This window comes from Notolabrus celidotus, chromosome 6 (assembly GCF_009762535.1).
Source record: "Notolabrus celidotus isolate fNotCel1 chromosome 6, fNotCel1.pri, whole genome shotgun sequence".
NCBI lineage: Eukaryota > Metazoa > Chordata > Actinopteri > Labriformes > Labridae > Notolabrus > Notolabrus celidotus.
This window is the reverse complement of record NC_048277.1, coordinates 1,574,499-1,599,773: the sequence shown is the minus strand read 5'-3', so window position 1 is coordinate 1,599,773 and position 25,275 is coordinate 1,574,499. Positions and strand designations below refer to the sequence as shown.

Genomic DNA, 25,275 nt, shown 5'->3' with positions numbered 1-25,275 from the left:
TTGCCCTCCTGAGTATTAATGAATGTTGTAGTTGATCATTTCACCACTCGATGTCCCTTATACTGTAGATTAAGGACTTAGGCTATAGTTATAATAACCTTACTGTAACACTTTATGAAGATCTACATACCTTCAGTTGTTGTTCTGTGACAGTAACATAAGTTTGTTTCAGCTGTTGGTCAGTTCAGAGACGATTAGGCACAAAATATAACAATGCATCAAAATTGATGCTTTCCTCTGATTGGCTGCTGGAAGTGTAAACGTCATATCTGCGACGATGCTTTGATTAGTTTGGACGTTACAGTCTACTAGTTAAGATGAACCTTACATGTCTGCGGTGAAACCAAACTATGACACAACTTGAGTTACAAACCAACTAGTTTATACGTATGGTTTAGTGAGGACTTTACACCCTAACTTAGGACACAACCAACAGGCTGCTGGTTACCCCATAGGAAAATACATTTAGAGAGGAGATCTCAAAAGTGTTTCATTTCTGTCTCCTAGGCAACAATGAGATCTGTTTGAAAGCAAAAGGAGACTATAGCTGATGTCTCCTGTTTCTCATTCTTGCTCCAGAAAAAAAGTTTCAAAATGCCTCAGCTTAGTCTCCCTTTCAGTTCAAAAGGAGATCTGGTCAGAATCTGAAATGATTCTCAGGTATTTCTCAGGTGTTGTGACTCCTTTTGAGCTCAGGTGGAGAAACCAGGGAGCTCTCTCAATCTAACCTCATCCATTTGTTTTTGTCAGACTCAGTTTTTGTCTCAAGTTGAGCTCAGATGGAGCAAAGAAAGAGCCTGAGCTCATCTTTTCATCAACATTTATAGTGCCCTGCAAAATTAAGATTTCAATGTAATTGTCCACAAACTTACAATTCTCCTTACAACATTTGAACCACTTCAAGATCAGCTATTTAGATGTGAAATGATCTCTTCTTTGACTTCACAATCTGGTCCTTCCTTTACAAGTCTGTTTGAGAACAAAACAACTTCACAAAGATTTAGTGGATTTCAGAGAAATTGCAAAAGATAGAGATTTCATCCCAGGTATGACAGACCATTTATTTAAAATATGGGCCACAAAAGGGCTGACCAGATTTAGCCAGATTACAATTAAAGGGGTGGACTCTTTTGGCCACTGGTGGCCTAGCGGTCTAAGTGCACCCACACACAGAGGATACAGTCCTTGTCGCCGGGGTCGCCAGTTCAATTCTCGGCCAGTCGACCATTTCCTACATGTCTTCCCCCGCTAACTACTCCCCACATTTCCTGTCTCTCTTCAGCTGTCCTGCCAAATAAAGGCAAAAAGGCCAAAAATATATTTAAAAAAAAGAGAAGAAAATTAGCCATTAATGAGACCTCTCATTTAAGTCTCAAATAAGACTCATGTCATGGTCTCAACTATTTCTCCTAGTGAATTTTAGGAGAAACTAATGAGAAATAAATGAGAACAATTTGAAACTTGAATGAGGCTGAAGTGAGAAACTCAGTTTTGTCTCCGGAGACTAAGAAGAGAAAGCCTTGAGCAGTAACATTTTCTTCTGGGACTTGATTTGTACCTGCAGTTAAACTTGTTTTGCAGCCAGTGAGATGTTAGATCATTCCAGAGTTACAAGACAGATGTAACATGAACAAACTACTTTCATGTGCTAAACATACTAAAAAAATAATAATAACAATAAAATGTTTAAAATCAATAGACTTGATAAAAGAGCTCACAGTTCCATTTTAAAATGCATATAAGAGCACAATCCACCAATAAAAACTATAAAATCACATGAACAAATAAGAATAAATAAGAATAAATAAGAACAAATAAGAACAAATAAGAACACATATGAATAAATAAGAACAAATACGAATAAATAAGAACACATATGAATAAATAAGAACAAATAAGAATAAATAAGAATAAATATGAATAAATATGAATCAATAAGAAAATCTGGACTTAAGTCTTAAATTCGAGTTTTGAGTCTGTGCAAAGAAACTGTTGTGGCTTGCAGTTCTGCTGCAGGGTGACATAAACCTGAACCAAGCTTTCCCAGTAAGAACCACATCCTCGCCTGTGTTCCCACAGAGTCTGTGACAGTGCAGAGGATGTGTGTGGATCCTCTTGCCTCAGTCTGAGACGGGCCTGTGTGTACTCATGTCTCATTCCTCACTTATTACAGCAGCAGCGGATTCATACCTTACATGGTCTAAAGACAGCCCGAGGCCATGAAAACACACACGCACACACACACACAAACACACACAGCCTCAGGTCTACAATAAGAGTTTGTTTAAAGTGAGTTCAAGTGAAGTGAGACATGTTGTTTCTGAACTCTTGTTGTGTAAAACAGAAGGCCTGAAGTCACGGACTTTAAGGAGTTGTGCTGCAGCAGAAGTTTATTTCTAACCTCAGGCTTTATTCACTTTGAGAAATAACATCATACAACAGAAAAGTAAACGAGCAGAACATGTTCTTTAAGTCTGGGTATTTGTTTCTGTCTACCTTCTTTAGCCTTTTTCCTCCTGGCCAAAGTTCCTCCAAGTTTCCCGAGGAAAGAGTCATCCTTCTTTCTCGAGGACGGGGACTTAGGGGTCGGAGACTTCGGAGAGGACGGGGACTTCTGAGGCGAGGACGCCATGGTGTTCTCTGCAGTTTAATCCAGACACACACACAGAGAGAGCTGGTGGAGTGGACGTGGAGGACTCCAGTTGTTTTGGGACTGAAGTTAGAGAGAAAATCAGCGTCCACTCCCTAAAGCGGAAACGGAATTCCAGACATTTTCTGTCGGAGTTGGCTCGAGTGAGTCGCCCCTCCTCCCTGTCCTCCTCCCCTGTCCTCCTCCCCTCCCTGTTCTCCTCCTCCCCTCTGTGGAGCCGGAGAGCAGGCAGGGTTCCCAGTGCTGACCGCAGGGACTGGGAGCTCCACGGTGGCCCCATGGAAAGCTAGCAGAGCAGAGGGGGTCTGTATGTAGTCCACCAGAGGCCGTGCTGAGCTCAGGTTAAGGATGTAAACAAAGCTGTAACGTTGTGTGTTTGTGGTAATTGAATGTTCACTTGGAAACACAATAGCCTCTAAACACTTGATGTTATTCAACAACATCTTCCTCAAATGTCTGAACTGTATCAACCTAGTTTCTCCTTTAAAAATAGAACTACATTTAGAAACAGGGGCGTTTTCAGGCTGTTTAAGGGGCAGGGGCCAAAAACCCCCAAAAGGGCACCCCCTTTCAAACCCCTGGTACCCACAGCTTAGAGTGAAATTAAATGTTTTGATGCAGCTGTAAAGGGGGAGGGGGGGGGGGGGGGGCATTGAATAATGAAAAAGGAAAACACAAAACTATTTATTTATTTCTAAATTATTGATTAACTGACATATTTAACATACCATAATATACTACAAGGGCATCCAGAGGGAACAAACCATAATATTTAACATACCATAATATACTACAAGGTCATCCAGAGGGAACATACCATAATATTTAACATACAATAATATACTACAAGGGCATCCAGAGGGAACATACCATAATATTTAACATACCATAATATACTACAAGGTCATCCAGAGGGAACATACCATAATATTTAACATACAATAATATACTACAAGGGCATCCAGAGGGAACATACCATAATATTTAACATACCATAATATACTACAAGGTCATCCAGAGGGAACATACCATAATATTTAACATACCATAATATACTACAAGGGCATCCAGAGGGAACATACCATAATATTTAACATACAATAATATGCTACAAGGTCATCCAGAGGGAACATACCATAATATTTAACATACAATAATATACTACAAGGTCATCCAGAGGGAACAAACCATAATATTTAACATACCATAATATACTACAAGGGCATCCAGAGGGATCATACCATAATATTTAACATACCATAATCTACTACAAGGGCATCCAGAGGGAACAAACCATAATATTTAACATACCATAATATACTACAAGGGCATCCAGAGGGAACAAACCATAATATTTAACATACAATAATATACTACAAGGTCATCCAGAGGGAACATACCATAATATTTAACATACCATAATATAGTACAAGGTCATCCAGAGGGAACTTTTTCACATTACCCACTGAAAGGGCACCAGAGAAGGCCATTTTTAATGTTTAATCACTACAGTGGAATCCAAAAGGGCACATTAGCAAGGTTTCATTTGGTCATGACGAGGACACCTGTCCCTTTAGAAAAGTGTAAGAGTTGACAGCCCAAAATGCAGGCTTGACTTTCATACAGTCAAATACCAGACACATGCTATTAGGAGTTATAACTCTTGTGTCTCTTATTAGAAATAAAAGTTGAACTAATAACAGTACTCATTTTTTTTAAATTATCTTTATTAACATTTTTCATTTAAAAGTTAAAGCAGCATAAATCCAACATAAAACAAGTCAAACAATCACAGGTTAACTAACAGTTCAGCTCAGTTCAGTTTCTCCTGCCCCCAGCTGTCATCTGACTGCATCCAGTTAAACTCATAGCCCTTGAACATGATAAGGCTCTCCAGGTCCCTGTCCTCGGCCCTCTCCTTCAGCCTGGTCTCCTCCAGTATAGACACCAGCATGTCTCGCTTCTCCACTGTCCTCATGATCTCTGCCAGCATCTCCTGCTCCTCCTGCAGCTCAGAGGCACTTTTATTTGTATCTGGAGCAGAGTGGAAAAAGTGAGAGTGTGTTGGATTTATCCAGTAATCAGATTGTAGGTTTTTTTATGTGCTTGATCAACCTTTACCTTCTGTTGCCATTCTATGCCGCAGTTCCTGCTGCAGTCTGCTCTGTGTGTCCTCCAGTTCAAGCTCCTGAGCACTACAAAGAGCAGAGTAGTGAGGAACAGGACTTGCATAAAAAAACATAGTTTCTGTTTTCTAATTCAAGTTTTTTAATCCATATTTCAACTGATGCAGTCACTTACAAGATCACGATTTCAGACTCATAACGTGCCAGTCTGTTCTTCTCCAGGACGAGCTTAAACCAAGACTGATGGAGCTGGGCCTCTTCACTGTCGTCTGTCGGAGATGGTTCTGAGAGGGTAGGCGTGAGGAAGCAAGGGAAGAAGAATGAGGAAAGGTGGGAGAGAGTGTTTTTTAAGGAATGAAAGAAGAGAGAGGGATCGATGGTGAAGGATGTGGCACGGTTGGTGGGGAGCGGGAGGAGGTAGAAGATGAAGAAAGTGAGATATTTCAGATTTTACATCAAATATGTGAAGCCATTATTAGAACACACACTTGAATCATCCACACACACACAGAAACACAAAGGCCGTGTGCTTTGCTTCAACTTGACAGGACTACACTATTCACTGGAACACAAACAAAGGCCTGTGCTGTGAAAAGATGAAGTCTCACTGTCTATTGTGAGAACAGCCATTAACTGTACTGTGTGTAGAAGCTTTTAACCAGACCTGGGCAATGCTTTTTTTTGTAAATGGTTTGAGAAGTATCGGCACATCAATAAGTAGAGTAGAAAAATGAAGCATTCACAGAGGAATTCCATCATGCATTATATCAAACCGAGTTGTTTGGTTCAGAGTTCCATCAATGAAAGTAGCTTCTTGTCTTGTTCAGACTCAAGGACCTTTATAAATCCCCGGTCTGTGGGTGTGTATATTGTCCAGTACCTGTTTCTCCTCTTATAGTCTTCTCTATAGCCACGCCTCTCTCCTCTAGGTCTCTCTGCTTCTCTGCAACCTCCTCCAGTTGTCTCTGGATGGCCTAGGGGTTGCAGAAAGGGGACTTTATAAGACACACATGGTCCAAGTCTGAGATCTCCAACTCTGCTGTACACCACACATAATATTCTGTTCAGGTCCAAACATCTCACTACAGGAAGTGTGAGGAGATCTAAACAGTAGAAAGGGATTACAGTTGTTTGTTATCGGTTCTGGAGTTTTTTTTTTTACTTCAAACAATATCACCTCAATAAATATTACAGACCTGGAAAGAAGCAGAAAAACACGAGCATGGCTTTATTTTTATTATCATTAAAGGAACACTTGAACTGGATGGAAGGATTAATATAAAGGTAGCTTAGTTTAGCTAACCCCAGCCTATTGCAACTCTGAAGTCCACTCATACCTAGCACTGGATTCAAACGGGCAAGTTAAGAATAATGAACCAGATCATTCAGCCACCCAAAGCAAATTTTCATTTATTTATTGATTTATCTATTTACTAATTCATTAATTCATTAATTTCAGAATCAGAATTACTTTATTTTCTGCCGGTGAAGGAAATTCGGTCATTTCAGAGCTCTTATAAACAGCATGTAAGAAAGTCAAAATATTAATAGAGGAAGGAATAAAATAAGATATAAATACAAATCAAATCAAATAAAGATTAGATAAAATAAGATAAAGATCAAATCAAATAAAGATCAAATAAAATAAGATATAAATACAAATCTAATCAAATAAAGATTAGATCTAATAAAATAAAGATCAAATCAAATAAAGATCAAATAAAATAAGATATAAATACAAATCAAATAAAAAAAGATCAAATCAAATCAAATCAAATCAAATAAAGATCAAATAGAATAAAATATAGATAACATAAAATAAGATATAAATACAAATAATATAAAATAAGATATAATACAAATAATATAAAATAAAAAAAATATCAAATAAAATAAATATCAAATAAAGTTGAATAAAATAAAGATCAAATAAAGTTGAATAAAATAAAGATCAAATAAAATAAAGATCAAATAAAATAAAGATCAAATAAAATAAAGTTGAATAAAATAAAGATCAAATAAAGATCAAATAAAATTGAATAAATAATAATAAAGTATATACAGAACCTGGGATTGAAGGTGATATATACAGGATATTAACGTGGCAGGGATATTGCACGGTGTATTGCACAGAGTACAAGTTATTGTTCAGTCATTAGATAGAGGAGTTGTAGATACTGACGGTCACAGGCAGGAATGACTTCCTGTGGTGTTCTGTGGTGCATTGTGGGGGAATGAGTCTCTTACTGAATGTGCTCCTGTGAAGTATTTTATTTATGATTATGCCTTTTATTATTTTACCCATGTCTGTTGTTTTCTGTCTCTCTGTTCTGTGAAGCACTTTGGGCTGCATGCTTGTATGCATGAACGGTGCTATCTAAATAAGAATGATTTGAGTTGACACACACTGAGTTGCTCTGTGCTTTTCCTCACACAATGAATCGTTTCAGTAGCAGTGAAGAATTACATTTAGTCTCTTCAGAGGATCAGATAAATGTTGTAATGTTTCATTTAGAATGATAACAGATACTGACACCCTGTGAGGCTCTTAAGTTTAAAACATCTGCGTTCAGATGAGTGTGAAAGACAGATTAGTACCTGAGCACGGTGGAGCCTCTTCAGCTGCTCTCTTTTAGCCAGCTGGGCGACTTTCTTCTCCTGATTCCTCCTCTGTCTCTCTGTGAACAGCTGGAACAGGACGGACATATGCACAGTGAACATGTGTATGTACTGCACCTGTCACACCTCCCTGCAGTGTCCAGTGTTTAAGTAAAAGTAACAGTCTCTACAAACCTTCTGATTGGATGACATGTTTTCATGTTCATCGTCACTCGAGGAAAGGTCTTCAAGGTTCTGTTCGCTCGAGGCTAAAGGATGATAAAGACAATGTCACTTTGTAATGAACACAACATTTACATAAATGTATTCTTAATTTCATAAATGTAGCATCTGTTAAATAGGACCCGGGTCAAGTTGACCCAGGAACATTATTGCTGTCCCTAAGAAACAAACATAACAGGAGGGTTGAATATGCCATGGGTCAAGTTGACCCAGGAACATTATTGCTGTCCCTAAGTAACGAACATAACAGGAGGGTTAAATATGCACGGGTCATGTTGACCCAGGAACATTATTGCTGTCCCTAAGAAACAAACATAAGAGGAGGGTCGTATATGCCCCGGGTAGAGTTGACCCAGGAACATTACTGCTGTCCCTAAGAAACAAACATAAGAGGAGGGTTGAATATTCCATGGGTCAAGTTGGCCCAGGAACTTACTGGTGTCCCTAAGAAACAAACATAACAGGAGGGTCAAATATGCCCTGGGTCATGTTGACCCAGGAACATTATTGTCGACCCTAAGAAAATAACATAACAGGAGGGTTAAATTTGCCACGGGTCAAGTTGACCCAAGAACATTATTGCTGTCCCTAAGAAACGAACATAACAGGAGGGCTAAATATGCGCCGGGTCAAGTTGACCCAGGAACATTATTGCTGTCCCTAAGTAACGAACACAACAGGGGGGTTAAATATGCCCCGGGTCATGTTGACCCAGGAACATTATTGCCCACCCTAAGAAACAAACATAGCAGGAGGGTCAAATATGCCCCGGGTCAAGTTGACCCAGGAACATTATTGCCGACCCTAAGAAACAAACATAACAGGAGGGTTAAATATGCACGGGTCATGTTGACCCAGGAACATTATTGCTGACCCTTAGAAATGAACATAACAGGAGGGTTAAATTTGCCACGGGTCAAGTTGACCCAGGAACATTATTGCCGACCCTAAGAAAATAACATAACAGGAGGGTCAAATATGCCCCAGGTCAATTTGACCCAGGAACATTATTGCCAACCCTAAGAAAATAACATAACAGGAGGGTTAAATTTGCCACGGGTCAAGTTGACCCAGGAACATTATTGCTGTCCATAAGAAACAAACATAACAGGAGGGTTAAATTTGCCCCGGGTCAAGTTGACCCAGGAACATTATTGCTGTCCATAAGAAACGAACATAACAGGAGGGTTAAATATGCACGGGTCATGTTGACCCAGGAACATTATTGCTGTCCCTAAGAAACAAACATAAGAGGAGGGTCAAATATGCCCCGGGTAGAGTTGACCCAGGAACATTACTGCTGTCCCTAAGAAACAAACATAAGAGGAGGGTTGAATATTCCATGGGTCAAGTTGGCCCAGGAACTTACTGGTGTCCCTAAGAAACAAACATAACAGGAGGGTCAAATATGCCCCGGGTCAAGTTGGCCCAGGAACTTACTGGTGTCCCTAAGAAACAAACATAACAGGAGGGTCAAAAATGCCCCGGGTCATGTTGACCCAGGAACATTATTGCCGACCCTAAGAAACAAACATAACAGGAGGGTTGAATATGCCATGGGTCAAGTTGACCCAGGAACATTATTGCTGTCCCTAAGAAACGAACATAACAGGAGGGTTGAATATGCGCCGGGTCAAGTTGACCCAGGAACATTATTGCTGTCCCTAAGTAACGAACACAACAGGAGGGTTAAATATGCCCCTGGTCATGTTGACCCAGGAACATTATTGCCGACCCTAAGAAACAAACATAACAGGAGGGTTAAATATGCACGGGTCATGTTGACCCAGGAACATTATTGCTGACCCTTAGAAATGAACATAACAGGAGGGTTAAATTTGCCACGGGTCAAGTTGACCCAGGAACATTATTGCCGACCCTAAGAAAATAACATAACAGGAGGGTCAAATATGCCCCAGGTCAAGTTGACCCAGGAACATTATTGCAGACCCTAAAAAACAAACTTAACAGGAGGGTTAAATTTGCCACAGGTCAAGTTGGCCCAGGAACATTATCGCTGTCCCTAAGAAACAAACATAACAGGAGGGTTAAATGAGCCCCGGGTCAAGTTGACCCAGGAACATTATTGCTTTCCCTAAGAAATGAACATAATAGGAGGGTCAAATATGCCCTGGGTCAAGTTGACCCAGGAACATTATTGCTGTCCATAAGAAACAAAGAAACAGGAGCTTCAGTCTGCTCACTGACGTCTTGAAGGTAGGCGTGTTTCCCCGGCTTTGATCCCTGTTTTTATCAGCAGCCCGTGTTTTGGTGATTTTCACCCAACGTTAGTGGTTAAGTATACAATACTTTGGGGTGAATTTTACCTGATGTTAGTGTTTGTGTATTAAATTTAGACAATCTTTTTACTTTTCAAAGGTAACAATGTTCCACCCGCATTATTTATTGCCCCATATCATGCACAGCTATCATCCCTGAGGTGTGCTGACTGTCCCAAAGGCTCAGACAGGAAGGCACGACTCAGGTGTCATGTCTACTGAGCAGCTTGTACTGACTGTATGTAAGGTATCGAGAGGTCCTGGAATTTGTAATCTTTCTTTGGTGTAATGGTTATGAATAAATAACACTTAGTGGTAAATTCCAAGGGAATTCATATGGTCAAAAACATTTCATAGTCAGCTGGTCATTTCTCAAAAAAAAATGCTATTTTTGTATAATCTCTCCCACACCAGTCAGGGATGCAGGGAGACTGTGCCTCCACTGGAAACGGCTCAAATGTCTCAGGAATGGGTGGACCGAAGAACAAATTCCCAGCTCCATGATATTCCTTTTTAGGATTTTTTTCATTAATGATTCCCTAATTTTTCATTAATTTTGGAGCCTTGTAATCCGGTCCCCCCATAATACCTATTTTTGTTTTATGAGACATGTATACTGGGAAATAGAAGAAGAGTACTTCACTTTGCCATGTATTGTTGTAAAATTAATATATTCTGATGAGAACTATTTTTAATTGGGTATGTTATATTGGATAAAATATACCCAACATTAGTGATGGTGTTACCAAATGTTAGTGTTCTAGGGTCAAATGCTTTTAGCTGTACCATGACAGGAAGTAAAGACTCCCCCGTACTAACCTTTGTTACTGATGTTTGTGAGAATGGTCATAATCCCCTTCTGCACCTCCTGGTCCTGCCCCTCATGTTCTAACGCTTTGCTCTTCTTCAGCCTCAGGGATGAAAACAGGTTGACCTTCTTGTGTGGCAGAGATGCCAGGTCCTTAGAGAACACCCCTTCAGAGCCTCTGCGGCCTTTAAGAGACACACCCTGCAGCAGTGATGGCAGGTCCTGTCCAGCCTCCCACGGATCGCCCCCCACAGAAGCCCACTGAGCCTCATGCTTGGTGGTCTTATCTTCATCAGTGGACGGCTCTGGACCCATGGTGCTGAAGAGGGAGGTGAGGCCCACCGCTCCTAATGACATTGGCCTCTGTTTGCGGTTGCCTTCACGTTTGGGCCTTCTGTTGAGTAACAAGAGAAATCATGAACAGAATGTAGGTACTCGTAGGTTCCTACAAAGAGCCGGTTCAGGCAGGACTTGAACCAAAGCATCCTGCCTGTGGCCTTTTGAACAGTTCAACTCTGAGCAGAACATTTGATACGAACATTGGGACTGCAGCGCTGGAGTTGCTGGATGGATTGGTCACACTAAATGTCTTCCTGAAGGCGTTGGCTATGAGCTGGAAGGCTGAGGTTGATGAGGCGGAGGTTTGGCTCTGGGACATTTCCCCATCCTGGCCGTAGTCCGTCTGAAGCTTATCTGCCTCTGTCTCTGCTTGCACCTGATAAAACATCAGAGGACAGGAGAAATGCAGTCAGGGACAGAATGTGGAGCAGAGAAACATGCATGCCCTGCTCCATTTTCTCTAGAACGAATAATAAAGCTTCATTAATAAATGACTCACATGAAGTGGATGTGTGTTTGTGTTGAAGGTGATACTCTTGGTGTCCTCTGGTGTGGCCAGCTCATCCCAGCTCAGAAGCTTCTCTTTCTCAGACAGAGATAACATCAAGCGTTTCTTTGGAGAGGACGAGCTGCTGATGAGCTCTGCTGCTGCTGCTACTGAGGGCGCTTCACTCTTCTCACCTCCCTCTGAGGAATTCTGAGTATCTGCTGCCATCTTGGAGCTGCCATTGGAGTACTGAAAAACAGGAATCATGTCAGTGCACAAAAACCACAAAATCTGTACACAGAGGGAGTTCATCACACCTCCTCTAGGCTCAACGATACGTGTCACTAACTAACTTACAGTCTGTTTTTCTGCTGAGGTGATGATATCCTCAAAGTCAGAGTCAGCTTCAGGAACTGTATCTGGTCCCACTCGGTCCTGGGACCATTCCCTCTGGAAGCGCTTGAAGATCAGAGGGAAGGCTGTGTAAAGGCAGAGAGTATTCTCAGAGGTTGTGATATTTGAGAAACTTCCCTGACATTTAACTCTGATGCCTGTTGAAGGTGTCCATACTGAAGAAGGTGAGAGATTTAAAAAGAGTGTTTGATCTGTGAGTCTCTGCTGAAACCAGTGAGAGTCACCACACACTTTCCATGGGTTCAAAAGAGAAAGACACTGACCTCTAGTGTTGTATATGACACATTACAGCAATGTTCATTTCTGTGCAGGAGTCAGACACAGGCCCAATTTCAATGTCCACACTCACACACTTTGAGGCACGTTCCCACTCAGTCTGTGAGGCCTTAGGGCTGTTCAGGGTTCAGGGTTCAGGGTTCAGGGCTCAGGGCTCAGGGCTCAGGGCTCAGGGTACAGGGCTCAGGGCTCAGGGTTCAGGGCTCAGGGTTCAGGGTTCAGGGTTCAGGGTTCAGGGCTCAGGGTTCAGGGTTCAGGGCTCAGGGCTCAGGGCTCAGGGTTCAGGGCTCAGGGTTTAGGGCTCAGGTTTCAGTTCTCAGGGCTCAGGGCTCAGGGTTCGGGGTTCAGGGTTCAGGGTTCAGGGCTCAGGGTTCAGGGCTCAGGTTTCAGGGCTCAGGGCTCAGGGCTCAGGGCTCAGAGTTTAGGGCTCAGGTTTCAGGTTTCAGGGCTCAGGGCTCAGGGTTTAGGGCTCAGGTTTCAGGGCTCAGGGCTCAGGGCTCAGGGCTTAGGGCTCAGGGCCCAGGGCTCAGGGCTCAGGGCTCAGGGCTCAGGGCTCAGGGCTCAGGGCTCAGGGCTCAGGGTTCAGGGTTCAGGGCGGACATTGAGATTGGGTCATAGTCACCGCATCCTGCCATGAACATCATTTCATATGAAGCAAAGCATGCAAACAGAGCAGAAGGTTGAGATGAAGAACACCAAAACGATCCAGAGGAAAGAGACCCAGCTTTAGTACTCTATCAAACCCAGATGAAGACTTCTTCAAAAGCAGGACAGATGGAACAAAGATTGGAGAAGCCATGCAGAGAAAAACAATTTGCGACTGAGGTACCCACTCGCTCTGATCTTCCTTTTCCATCGATTATTCTTTTTGGTGTTACAAAGATCTTCTGAGACAGGAGACAGAGACCAGAACACACCCAGAGAGGCAGAGTTTTTAGAAGGAGCGCTGACTTTGGACCACATGTGAGCATACTGCAGACAACATGAAGCGCTAACAGGCCATGACAGTAGAATCAGAGCCCATAGTGAGCCTGCAGTAACAACCAGGCTTTATGATCCAAACTTTAACATGTGAAGATGATGTTAAGAAAATAAAGCACCAGGTAAAAAAGATTTATTGCTGTGCTAGGGCAGGGGTTCCCAAAGTGTGGGTCGGGATCCCCTAGGGGGTCACGAGACACAAATGGGGGGTCGTGAGATGTCTTTATGTCTATCTCTAAAACAAATAGTGAGAGTAAGAGTGTCAGGTCAATTCTAATACTGTAGAGAATTCTATTACAATGAAAACAAAGCTGTTTATGTGTTTGTATTGATATCAGTATCAGCCAAAATTAGTTTGAAAATATCAGATTATCAGATATAAGCAAAAATCCAATCAGATAAGATATTCTTAAATTTATTTTGTTCCAGCAGCTTACAACACCGGACAGGGGAATACAACAATGTACTTACATAGTTAAAAATATGATGATAATAGAAATAATAATAATAATAATAATAATAATAATAATAATAATAATAATAATAATAATAATAATAATGATAAAGGTAAAATAAAGTAAAATAGAATAAGATAAAGTAATATTATGGATTCCTAATCTAAACACAGGCACATCTGGGTGAGTACCTAAACAACATTGTACTAAATCTAGAGCAGGGGTTCCCAATGTGTGGGTCGGGACCCCCTGGGGGGTCGTGAGACAAAAATGGGGGGTCGTGAGATGTCGTCCAGATTGTTCTAAAAATAGTACATTTTACCCATTACAGTAAAAAATATCGACAAAAGTAGTAGCTAAACTTGAAATAAAACCTTGAAACAGAAACTGTAATGGGTTTTCTTCCTTTCTTTGTTTCCAGATGACTCCTAAGTTTAGGGTTAGTGAACAGTTCATTATCAAAAGCATCAGTAGCAGCAGGTTCATCCATAACAGCACAGGAAACACAGACACATGCTCATATAGGTAGGGTCATTTTCTGCAGACCAGCTAAATGAAGACACATTAAATCACTTTGAGGGACAGTGGAGGTTGGGAGTCTTTGGCACCTATATTTTGGGGGTTGTGGCCTGAAAAGTTTGGGAACCTCTGCTCTAGGGGATAGACAAAAGACATCAAGATTCATCCTCTGCACAGGGACACTGGTACAAAATGTCATGTCCATTCATCCAAATGTTCCAATATGTCAAATGATTGATCAGTATGTTATCCTGCTGCTCCCATGGTTAGTACAAGTAGAGGAATAAATTGTTCCAATGAAACTGTTAGTTATTCATACCTTACTTTATCCAGAATTTCTACTTAGAACTCTGTCCCTTCAGCTGATGTACACAAAACGGACATCTTGAGACGTACTATCTCTGCATTACCAGTAAAGATCGGATACTTATGAAAAAAAATGAAACTGTTTGCAGGATCTTTGAAATCATCAGACATCAGGTCATAGTTTAGATTTATTAAAGCTGTCTACATGAAGTAACACGATATCTTCTTTTAACAAGAAGGAAAGCAGCATAAAGCTGATCAAGTGTTGACATCATTATTGCTCTCTGTTTTTCCTGCAGTCTTAGTCAGCAAATATTATAATATAAAACTAATTTTGTCAGAGCCACAAGATCTTGGGATTGTATTTGGAATAAGCTTTTCACATAACTATCAGATAATTTTTTAATTATGAGATCCTGATTTCAAAACTGTGAGATCCTGGTCTCATCATTTTAAGGTCACTTCTCATAGTCATGAAACCTTTTCTGAGACAGTGACTCAGAATTAAGAGTTATGAATATTGTCTTAAAAAAACATTTCTAAGATAATAAAACACTAAAATATTAGACCATTAAAATAAAATAATATGCTATACTTAAAATAAATAAATAAGTAAATAAAATAAAAAGTGTCAAAAATGTTAACTAGATAAATAAATAAATAAATAAAATAAAACATGACTAAAATTTGAACTACATAATAAATAAATAAATATGTAGTAAAATTTGAACTAGATAAACAAATAAATAAACAAACAAACAAACAAATAAATAAATAAATAAATAAAGTTAGGTGAACTAAAACTGTTATAAGAATAAAACTCAGTTAAAAGCGAGACTAAAAAGGTCGGTCTTGAGTTTGCATTTAAAAATGTTGATGCTCTGTGCAGCCCTCAGATCTTCAGGTAGGGTGTTCCACAGGCGTGGGCCGTGATAATAAAAAGCTGCCTCACTGTGAGTCTTTGTTCTTACTTTTGGTACCATTAAAAGTCCACTACCTGAAGACCTGAGGGCTCTCACTGGCTCATATGATAAAAGCAAATCTGATAAATAAGAAGGAGCAAGACCATTAAGAGATTTAAAAACCAATTAAATCATCTTTAAATATGTTCTAAAAGATTCTACAGAAAGTTCCCTGCAAAGACGTATGTACAGGCCGCACTGACCTTTGTTACTCTCCTGCTCCCTGGCTCCTGCTGGATCTTTATCTGTGCAGGGTTCACATAGAGCTTCCACAGCCATCTCTGTGTCTGCATGAAGGGAGGAGGCCCAGACTGCAAATAAAAACAGCATGTGGGAATTTAGTTTTTCATCATCTTTGAATTAATGCTCACCTTCAATCTTTTTTTTTGTAAAAAGCAAAAATAAAAACAACAACAACAACAACAAATAACTCTGGGATGTTGCTAATGTCATGCATTATGTCTAAACACATCTCCAGAAAAGGTTCACAGTTATTGCACTTCTTTTTACCACATTTTAACAATCAGTAAACATATTTATATATATATATGCACATTATACACAGTAAAAGCATCTAGTGAAAATAACAAGGTATGCACATGCACTCTATAACACTTTTGTAATTCCACAGTATAACATGAATGACTATTTGTAACACAAGCACTGATAAAACAGGGGACATGTCAGTGACAGTACTCACAGAGTAATGAGGTCAACATTGTACAGAGGTGACTCCACTCGGTCAGAGCAAAGGAATGAAAACGTGTTGATGAAACCTTTGTTTACATTCTGCCGGTCATTACACATCCACAGCTTTTTATTAATAACACTCTTCAAAACGGTTCTCATTGATGTTCTCACATCGGTCGGTCCAAGTGTTATAAGAGGAGACGTAAGACAGTCAGAAGAAACTTTACCGATTGGTCAACAGAAAACAAACCCAGAGGAAAGGACAGAAGAGACCCACGAACAGACTCCACGAAGAAGCTGACAGGAGGAGCAGATGAGTCGCTTCAGGTCTGTTCAGATTGAGTGGTGAGGGGATCGATGAGGTTAGAGTTAAATCAAATGTTTGATTATTACTGGGCTGATGATCATCTCTATTTTTCATTTGACATCATTTTAAAAGCTGGGATCTTTTTTTACAGCAGAAGCTTTAAAGCCGCCTGGTTAAAGGAAAACTCTACGCCCCTTTCTGCTGCAAACTTCAAGGCTTTCAGATTTCAATGAGGTGTTACGAAACACATGTTATTGTTGAGTTGACAGAAGCTGTGATGGGAAAATGATTTGTGTGGGTGATGTTACATCAACTTAGCAAAGGGCTGGGGATGGGAGTAGCTTGGATGGAGGCCTTATGACAAAGGAGGGGACTTTAATCAGGATGCACTTCACCTGCATCCTGATTAAAATGAGATGGTCAACAACTAGATGATGCAATTTAACTATCTGGTAACAAACCACGAAGAAGATTATTATTTATAATCAATTTGATTTATTTTTAAAGAAATTAACAGCTTATAAATACCATAAGTTATGTAACTTTACAGTAAGTTCATAGTGGAAAACAAATAACAAGGCCTGCAGGCTGCTTCAATACCAATTAAAAACACAACTATGAAACATACAGCTGACAAAATAGATCTGGAAGTGTGCAAAAAAAGCTGCTCTGCTGCTGCAGATCTCCTGAGCAAAGTCTAAGAGGTGCACGAGAGAGATCTGGAGAGGGGCTCTGAGGGGGGGAGACCTCCTTCTGAAACAGAGGGAACCACAGACAGACCACAGACATGTAGACACAGCTGTTACTGTCAGATGGGCCTGAGGAGGGGAGGCTGCTTCTCATGATGCACCAAGAACAGTATGCATGCCAAAGGGGGAGCACACCTCGACATGAGTGTTAGTGGGGTTAGTGCAGCAGTTAGGACTACGACAAACCAAGCAGAGGTACGACGTGTGCATCAACATCCCTACCACAAGTTTCCAACAACACCTGCTTGTCTTCTCCTTCTGTGAGGGAGCAGGTTAGCTCATGAAAGCTAACATGTTCACATTCTTTTACAATGAAGGGGTTACAGCTTTAATACACAGCCTGAAAACACCTTTAGGATTCAACTTTGAAAAAGCCAAAGTAAATGACACGCCGACTTATTGTTAGTGTGCGACAGCTATCTTAAAGCAAAGCCTGATATATGAAATCTTATGTTCTAAGGCCAAAACAGCCAGGAAGCACTCTAGGCTAGGGATGGGCATTTCAAATCAAAATACTATTCAATGATGATCGGCATCTATTCAACGATTATTCAAGTAACCGTGTGTTTACAGTTTACTGCCATGCTCAGTCTCTGGAAATACGTGTGTAGTACATAGACTGTACAAATAATAGATGTAGTATCCGTGACGTCACACATCTGTTTCTGAGCGCTGTTTTGAATCAGATCAACGGCGGCAGCCATATTGGAAATATGGAACTCAACCAAAAGAGTGTGAGGTAAAGAGGCGGGGTTTGAGCCTCCTAGTCAACAGCTATGTGTTCCTGCCTGTCAGTCACGTCAGTCATGTCCTTATTTGGGCAAAAACTCGTAATCTTAATATCTTCTGAACCGTTGCGTTAGAAAAAAATTCAACCCCCGTACAGTGTGTGCTCATAGAGAGATTAACTACGAAGACCCAAGCCGTTTTTTGAGCCAGGCAGTTAACATGTTTATTTCTGTTGTAAAGATCGTCTTCTTTGAATGGGTGTGTATGTGGTGTCCAGTGTTTCTGCAGCCAGCCTCAAGTGGACGCTCAATGAATTGCAGTTTATAACACTTCCACATGGGCTTGTTGAGCCGCATTTTGTAATAACGGTGCATTTTGTAATAAACGTCCAAAATGTAATAACTTTTTCATTTCATTTTGTAATAAGCCGCATTTTGTAATAAACTGCCCCAACGCATTTTGTAATAAATTTTGCCGCATTATGTAATAAGTTATTACATTTTGAGAAGATTATTACAAAGTGCGGCTTTATTACAAAATGAAATGAAAAAGTTTTTATATTTTGGACGTTTATTACAAAATGCACCGTTATTACAAAATGCGGCTCCACAGGGCTTCATATTTTGAGACCGGAGGTTGACGCTTGGTGTATAGTGTGAGATTCAGAAACGGAAAAAATCGCAGCGACTGTCGCTAATGTTTTCTTCTTCTTTTGCTATTTAATGCAGTTAGCATTTTTCTTCTTCTGTTATTTAATGAGGTTAGCAAACAGCTTTAAGACGCTCTGTAGACACCGTCTGGCAGGAATACTGTATTACAACCAGGTACCGGTAAAAACAATGAAAAAGTAACTCTTTGATTTTTACAAAGTGAACGAATATTAGAATATTCAAAAATCATTGCCCATCCCTACTCTAGGCCGAATATAAATTTAAGATTTAAAGAGGACATTTGATATTTATTTTTTGATTCTATTTCTATTTTCTAGTATTCTATTCTATAGTAATAACCAAGTTGTCAGTCTTCTTTCTGATTACAAATCGTGTTGGCCTAAAATGTTACAAGTTCCCTGTCTAATTTCTGGGTAATCTTGGGAGTTGATAAAGTAAAACGGCGGTTGATGAGAATGTCATTAATTTTTCATTAACTAAAGTTTCAGACAAGCTGAAAATGAAAGCCGTTTACAAAATAAAAGAGCTTTGCTCAGAGCTTTAAATGTGTTGCTCATCAGACACTGGAGACAAAAGTCAGAGGATCATCCAAGTCATTGGGACTCTTCTCTTGGTCTGATCACATTTCTGTGCAGATCCATAGAGCAAATCATGGAGTAATACATGGAGCAAAAATGGTTGCTTTGTCTCCTAGCTTATTTAGCACTAGCTTAGCAACAAGCACGTGAGGGTGAGGGTGAAGAGTATTCAGAAACAGACTGACAGACTGGTGCTGGTGCTGGAATCTCAGAGGTATTCAACTTGAAAAAAGTCAAAGATTAAAAACAGCTCCTCTAAATCTGAGTGACCTTCGATGCAGGTCAATCATTGGTTAATTTTAAAACAGGTGAGGGAGGCAGGCCAATCAACATGCTGGCAGGAGTCAGCCAATCAGAGCATTGGAAACTTGAAACAGAGAATAAAGGAGAATGAATAAGGAGTGGGAAATGGAGGATGGAAACAGAACAGAGAGCTGATGAATATAAGGGAATGTGCACTTTGCAATAAAGTGATTCAAATCAAACATTAAAATGAGACAAACAGAGAACAGGTCTGAGCCCTCAGTGAAGAATAAGATCCTTAGTCTGCTGAATGAAAGCAATGACCAGCAGAGAATAAAATCATCTCAAATAAAAAAGTATACAAAAGAAACTTAAGAGAATACAGTGAGATACTTTCACTGAGTCAGACATATCACCAACAAAACACTGATTCACAAATACATTATCAGTTTGACATTTCTGTGGTGTCTTCTTTTTTTGACTATGTTGACTAATAAAAGAAAAAACATCCTGGACCGAAGATAACACTCACTGGTTTTTGGCTTGTATGGATTTCCAATCAAAAAACTTAGATTTTGTCAAAAGGCAAAGACTGGTCTCAAATAAATTCATTTTAAAATCCCTTTTACATTTTCAAAGAATATACAAGCTCAGGGAGTCTCCAACCAACACAAAGAGAAAAGGAACAAGATACTGAATGTTACTGCTGTTTTTCAAAAAGTACAAAACAAATAGAAAGTATAATACTGATACATTAGTTCTAGTTAAACAACAATACTGATATAATCAAACATAACCCTGTTTTGGCATTTCCAATGCACATCTCTGTGGTGCAGTGTTAAGGTGCAGCAGGCAGAACGCAGAGCCAGCGTGACATCAAAAAACCATCTGGATTCAGAGTGTCCCGGGTACACTAACAACACATTACTCACAGAGTCTACCCAGAGTGCAGAGAAGAGGATTTAACGCTCAGTCTCAGGATGACAGGAACTGATTTACCTCCAATAGAAGATCTGTTTACTTTGATTCAGATCATTAGTTAAAGTTTGAGCAACCTGGGACAAAGTAAGGGTGGACTCAGGGCCAAATTCCACCAGATCCGTGTCCAGTCCATCTCCGATCCGTCACAGCACCGTGACGGATCTGGATCCGCTCCGTTGCGTTCTGGCTGTGTCTCTGATCTGGCATGCCGGGCCTCCGGATCAGATACACAAGACTTCTATTGTTGCCGGATGCCGGAGCACGACGCATCAATCTCAACAGAGCAGATGGAGCGGGACAGGAAGTCAGGTTTCACCAAAACAAAATGAAAACATCCGGTTGCCAGGCCTGGAGTCAACAGGTCAGAGGTTTTCAGAGGACCAGAAAGACAATGGATGAGGAGAGGAGGAGGAGAATCCTTGATTCAGGGATTACAGCAGGAAAACCTTGGTCACATGACTCCAGCTGTCCGGCGGTCCTACTCTGAAAACACAACTGGTGGGTGATGATGGACGAGAGAGCACGGAGCCGGACCGCAGCGGATCGGAGACAGACCGGACACGGATCTGGTGGAAGTCCTGTGTCAGAGCTGCAGCTTTGATTTATGGAACAAACTGAAGGATGTTCAGCATAAATAATACTCAGACACACCGTGGAGTCTGATGGAGAGCTGATAGGACAGTTTGTTCAAGATGGCTTTTTGTTGTCACTGCAGGCAAAACTCACACCAGGCAATGAAACAGACTATCAAGCAAAACATGATCCAGAATGAGCTTCATGAAACACCTCTGACATCAAAAACCAGAGACTGATCTGAGACTGGGAGTGTAGGAAGTACAGATATCATTTGGTTTCAAATTACTACTTTTCTTTTTTCTTTTATATTTGGGAGGGCTTTTTGTACCTTTATTAGACAGGGGAGAACAGTGGATGGTGCTGGGAGAGAGTGGGGGAGTGACATGCAGGAAAGGAGCCGCAGGCTGGAATCAAACCCAAGCCAACGTTTCATGGGCGCGCAATTTAGCCGTCAGACCAACTCCGCACCCAATTACAGCTTTTCTGAACCTCTGATTTATCTGTTCTGGGCTTCAAATGGGAACAAATTCAAACAGACTTAGGGTCCCTGTGTAACTTCCTTTCCTATATGAGCTGGTGGCTGACGGGCTGCTACTGGGCCAGCGGGGGCTCCTGGTAGATCTGTACCAGTACCTCGTGCATCATGCAAAGAAGAGGACAACCCAGGCTCAGCAGCTCATACAGTAACACGTAGTCATGTGAGCAGCTCCTGATGTGGAATCCCACCGCTGTGAAAGACTCACGCACACTTCCAAACAGCTGTTGAGGCAACACACACACGGCCCGGCTAGCTCGCCTCGGCCAGCTCAGGCCTTGCCTAAGCAAGGAAACCAGGGTACCTGGGGGCTGGATCTGGACGCTGCCTATCGCTGAGTAGCTCCCGCTGGCCAAAGAAGAGGGTTTGGTGCAGCTTTGGTCTTCCTACATTTACAAAGAGTCACAGGAGGAAGTGTTAAAAACATCACATCAAAAGTAAAATGAACATACTTCAGAAACATGAAGACATGTACGCAAGAGGATGAGGGCCACTGAAAAATAAATCAAGGTCCAATATGTATTTTTTATTATTCTAAGATTAAAGTCAGAAATCTGAGATTAAAAAAGTCAGAAATCTGAGATTAAAGTCAGAAATCTGAGATTAAAGAATTCTGACTTTTTTCTCAGAATTCTGACTTTTTCCTCAGAATAATAAAAAAACAATTGGACCTTAGTTTTTTTTATTTTTCTCAGAATTCTGACTTTAATCCTCTTCCATAGACATGTCCAAGTTTCATGTTTGCTCTTTTTTACCTTCTGTTTAAATATTTCATCCAATCAGAGCTCGTTTAACAAAAAGTGTTAATGATGCAACGTGAGTCAGAAACAATATTAAGAGACGGGTTCAACACATTTATTTTAACAACTCAAAAAAATAAGTTAAGCTTTTAAAAATAGAAGGCACTTCATTGAAAAAAAAATCAACTGAATAAACATGAGTCTACGGAGCAGAGAGAGAGCATCTTCTGAACCACCTAACTCCCCTCACAAGCTGCCAGATGCACTTTTGTGTGTCCTCACGTATGCACTCAGGTTTTTGGAGTGGTAGCTTCTAAACCTTGAAAAGAGGAAGACTTTTTCTACTCTGCAGACTGCAGAGAATTCAGTCCTTTAAGAAAGACTGGATCTTACTATTTGGAACTAAACTCTACGGTCATCACAGAAACAACACACAGGTGTCCTGAAATGTCCAAACTAAAAACACAGCATGCATAGAGCAAACCAGACGAATACTTTTATGTTGATTCTGTTTTGGGGAAATGGCGTCTGTATGTCGGGTTGATCCCATTTGCACTTCAGAACATTTGAAACACAGCTTTTCACTTAAACTGCCTTCAGAAGGTGAGTGAATGCAAAGCAACACATCTGCAGCTGAGGAGCAGCACAGCAGATAATCTCGTAGCAGGGAAACACAAGCAAGTAAATAAAGGACTGACAGCACTGTCTGGATGTTAACACAGAGTTTAGCTTCAAATACAAGTTAAGTTCCTTTCTTTTTTAACCCTGTATCATATTTGATACATCAGTTTTTGAGACCTCCTATTTCTTCAGTAAAAGCCTGATGTATACAATCAGATACATGCAGTGAACTTATAATCCACCAGGTGAGTAATTCATGCACCAGAAGGACGTCACAAAGACATCCAAAATGTCAGCTGTGGATCAGAGACCCACTCCAGGTTTTTCAGGGATATTTTTACCAAGTTTGAAAAAGTTTGGATGAAAAAAACTTTCAAATTGTTCCTGAAACTTCAAGAGGAATAGTTACTGGATTGATGCAATGTTAAACTGATTAATATTTAATTACTTCATTTATAGTCAAACCGTGTTGAAATGTGTGAATCAAAATTGATACAGCAGGTTTATAAGGACATTTATTTACTCTCAATCATCATTTTATTACATTTCATACATTATTCCATAAAGCAACATACAGTCTATTTATTACTTAAGATCATATTTAAATGACATAATGAGGTATATTTAGAGTAGACATTGAGATATTTATAACGTATATTGTATTTTTATATATGTAACCTGTTGTATCATGATGATTGATGACTGGTTGAATGTTGCCATGGCTCCCTAGTTAATAATTGTCTTTTAATCATTGATTTCCACTAAAAACTGAACAATTCAGAGAAGATATATACAATACATTAGGTTGTTTTGCTACAGAATATGTGTGACGCTGTCGTGCAATATGGGAAAAAATAATTTCAAGGTTTGAAATTACTTTGGGAAAAATTTGAAGAAAACTCAAAGTTTAATAGGCTAAAAATATTGTTTTTATATGTTTTAGTTTGTTTAAAAAAGAAGACACTTTGTGCAAAAAAATTTGCACCAAAACGCCTGATGTATCAAATATGATACAAATTAAAACTCATATATGAAAATTGCTATTTTATTTCTTTTTTTTTTTATTCTTCAGAAGGTCCAATAAACACTCCATTTACAAAGAATTAGAATTTTCTGGCAATATTTTGATGGTTCAGGCTTTACAGGGTTAAATGTCTCTCAGAACTCCTTTTTGAAGTTGTACATTTTCTGATTACTTCTTTGTGTGCAACCATGGAAGTGTTCCTTACCATTCTCCTCCTGAACGTCCCCGTGTGAGAGCTGGACTGACGCTGGGCGTAATGCATCTTGCAGTAGAACTTTCCTGTAGAAGAAGTACACAAAACTCCTTAAACCACAAAACTAAGAGTACACAACAAGATTAGCCAAACATTAGCAAAGTAAAAAAAAAACAGCCCTTTAGTAACACTTCTGTATCCATGTAAGATTAGTAAGTGTCAGTAGTTCAGGTTTCTGGGGTGTCATTGGATGAAGTGATCAAACTACATTCAAAAAACAAAACCTGGAAGCTTGAGGGAAGTTCATACAATATCAAATCTTGCACAGGTACTACCACACCCCATCGAGACTTCATAGAATGAAACTGTTAAAAGGACAACTTTCCTCCGCTGTCTTTGGGAGTGTTCTCTGGTTGCACCTTTCTGGGGTTCAACGATCCCTTTGACCCCAGATCTATGTCTTCTGGGTGATAAATCTCAAGTACAGAATGTTTCAAAGAGTGCGCTTTCTGTCATTATGGTTGGTTTGATCACAGCATTCAGAATTATTTGAAGACTTTGGAAAACTTGAATGGATGTCCTGTCTGTATCCTTTATCCTATGCTTGTGATTGTCTGCCTGGCCTGTGCAGTATTTTGTATTTCTGTTTTGTTTTGCTCTTTCTTCTCATTATTGTTTTATTTGTAATACATTGAAAAGTTAATAAAACAAAACCTCCCCACTGATGTGTTCACCCTCCCTCCAGCTGGACAGAAGGTGTCCACAGTCACAGAGACTCAGGCCTACCTTCCTGTGAATCAAAGGCGTGCCCTCCGAGACGCAGGGTGCAGTTGCAAACGTCACACCGGAAACACTCCCGGTGAAAGAAGTAACCCTCAGCGCTCAGTCTCTCCATCATGTACACCCGCTTGGTGCAGAAGTGGCAGATGTCACTGCCACCGAGGCCTGGAGGGAAGTCCTTACGCACCACGCACTGACGAGGAGAAGACCAGGACATGGTTAGAGGACATGTGCCAGACTTCTCTTTTTTTAAGGATGCTGATTATTCCTGAGAGATGCCTGCAGAAAATACTCAAAGCAGATTAGTCACATGTTTCAGCAGTGAGGTGAAGCAGTTACTCTCATAAACACAGCCAACACTTCTACAACCTAATGAAATGTAAACAGAAACAAAATGTGATGAATTAAAAAACAA

General features: G+C 40.2%; 2 protein-coding genes across 5 annotated transcripts in view; both read right to left on the bottom strand.

The window, feature by feature from the left end:
- The window catches only part of parvaa (parvin, alpha a), a 43,015-nt gene extending 40,205 nt beyond the window's left edge, over positions 1-2,810 (bottom strand). The window contains exon 1 of the mRNA XM_034685347.1: positions 2,497-2,810. Within this exon, the coding sequence (XP_034541238.1) occupies positions 2,497-2,632 (136 nt within the window). The 5' untranslated portion in view covers positions 2,633-2,810. The remainder of the gene's footprint in view (positions 1-2,496) is intronic.
- A 1,545-nt stretch (positions 2,811-4,355) lies between these two features.
- The window catches only part of mical2b (microtubule associated monooxygenase, calponin and LIM domain containing 2b), a 108,568-nt gene continuing 87,648 nt past the window's right edge, over positions 4,356-25,275 (bottom strand). For 2 of the 4 annotated variants that reach the window (XM_034685346.1, XM_034685343.1), the window contains 15 exons: positions 24,867-25,053; positions 24,093-24,166; positions 21,807-21,888; positions 15,647-15,754; positions 13,054-13,107; positions 11,888-12,009; positions 11,543-11,779; positions 11,244-11,419; positions 10,716-11,098; positions 7,570-7,643; positions 7,375-7,464; positions 5,657-5,750; positions 4,952-5,060; positions 4,772-4,845; positions 4,356-4,684 (listed from right to left, as the gene is read on the bottom strand). In XM_034685346.1, the coding sequence (XP_034541237.1) occupies positions 4,464-4,684; positions 4,772-4,845; positions 4,952-5,060; positions 5,657-5,750; positions 7,375-7,464; positions 7,570-7,643; positions 10,716-11,098; positions 11,244-11,419; positions 11,543-11,779; positions 11,888-12,009; positions 13,054-13,107; positions 15,647-15,754; positions 21,807-21,888; positions 24,093-24,166; positions 24,867-25,053 (2,085 nt within the window). In that variant the 3' untranslated portion in view covers positions 4,356-4,463. The remainder of the gene's footprint in view (positions 4,685-4,771; positions 4,846-4,951; positions 5,061-5,656; positions 5,751-7,374; positions 7,465-7,569; positions 7,644-10,715; positions 11,099-11,243; positions 11,420-11,542; positions 11,780-11,887; positions 12,010-13,053; positions 13,108-15,646; positions 15,755-21,806; positions 21,889-24,092; positions 24,167-24,866; positions 25,054-25,275) is intronic. The other 2 variants (XM_034685344.1, XM_034685345.1) reach the window with 2 other exon arrangements.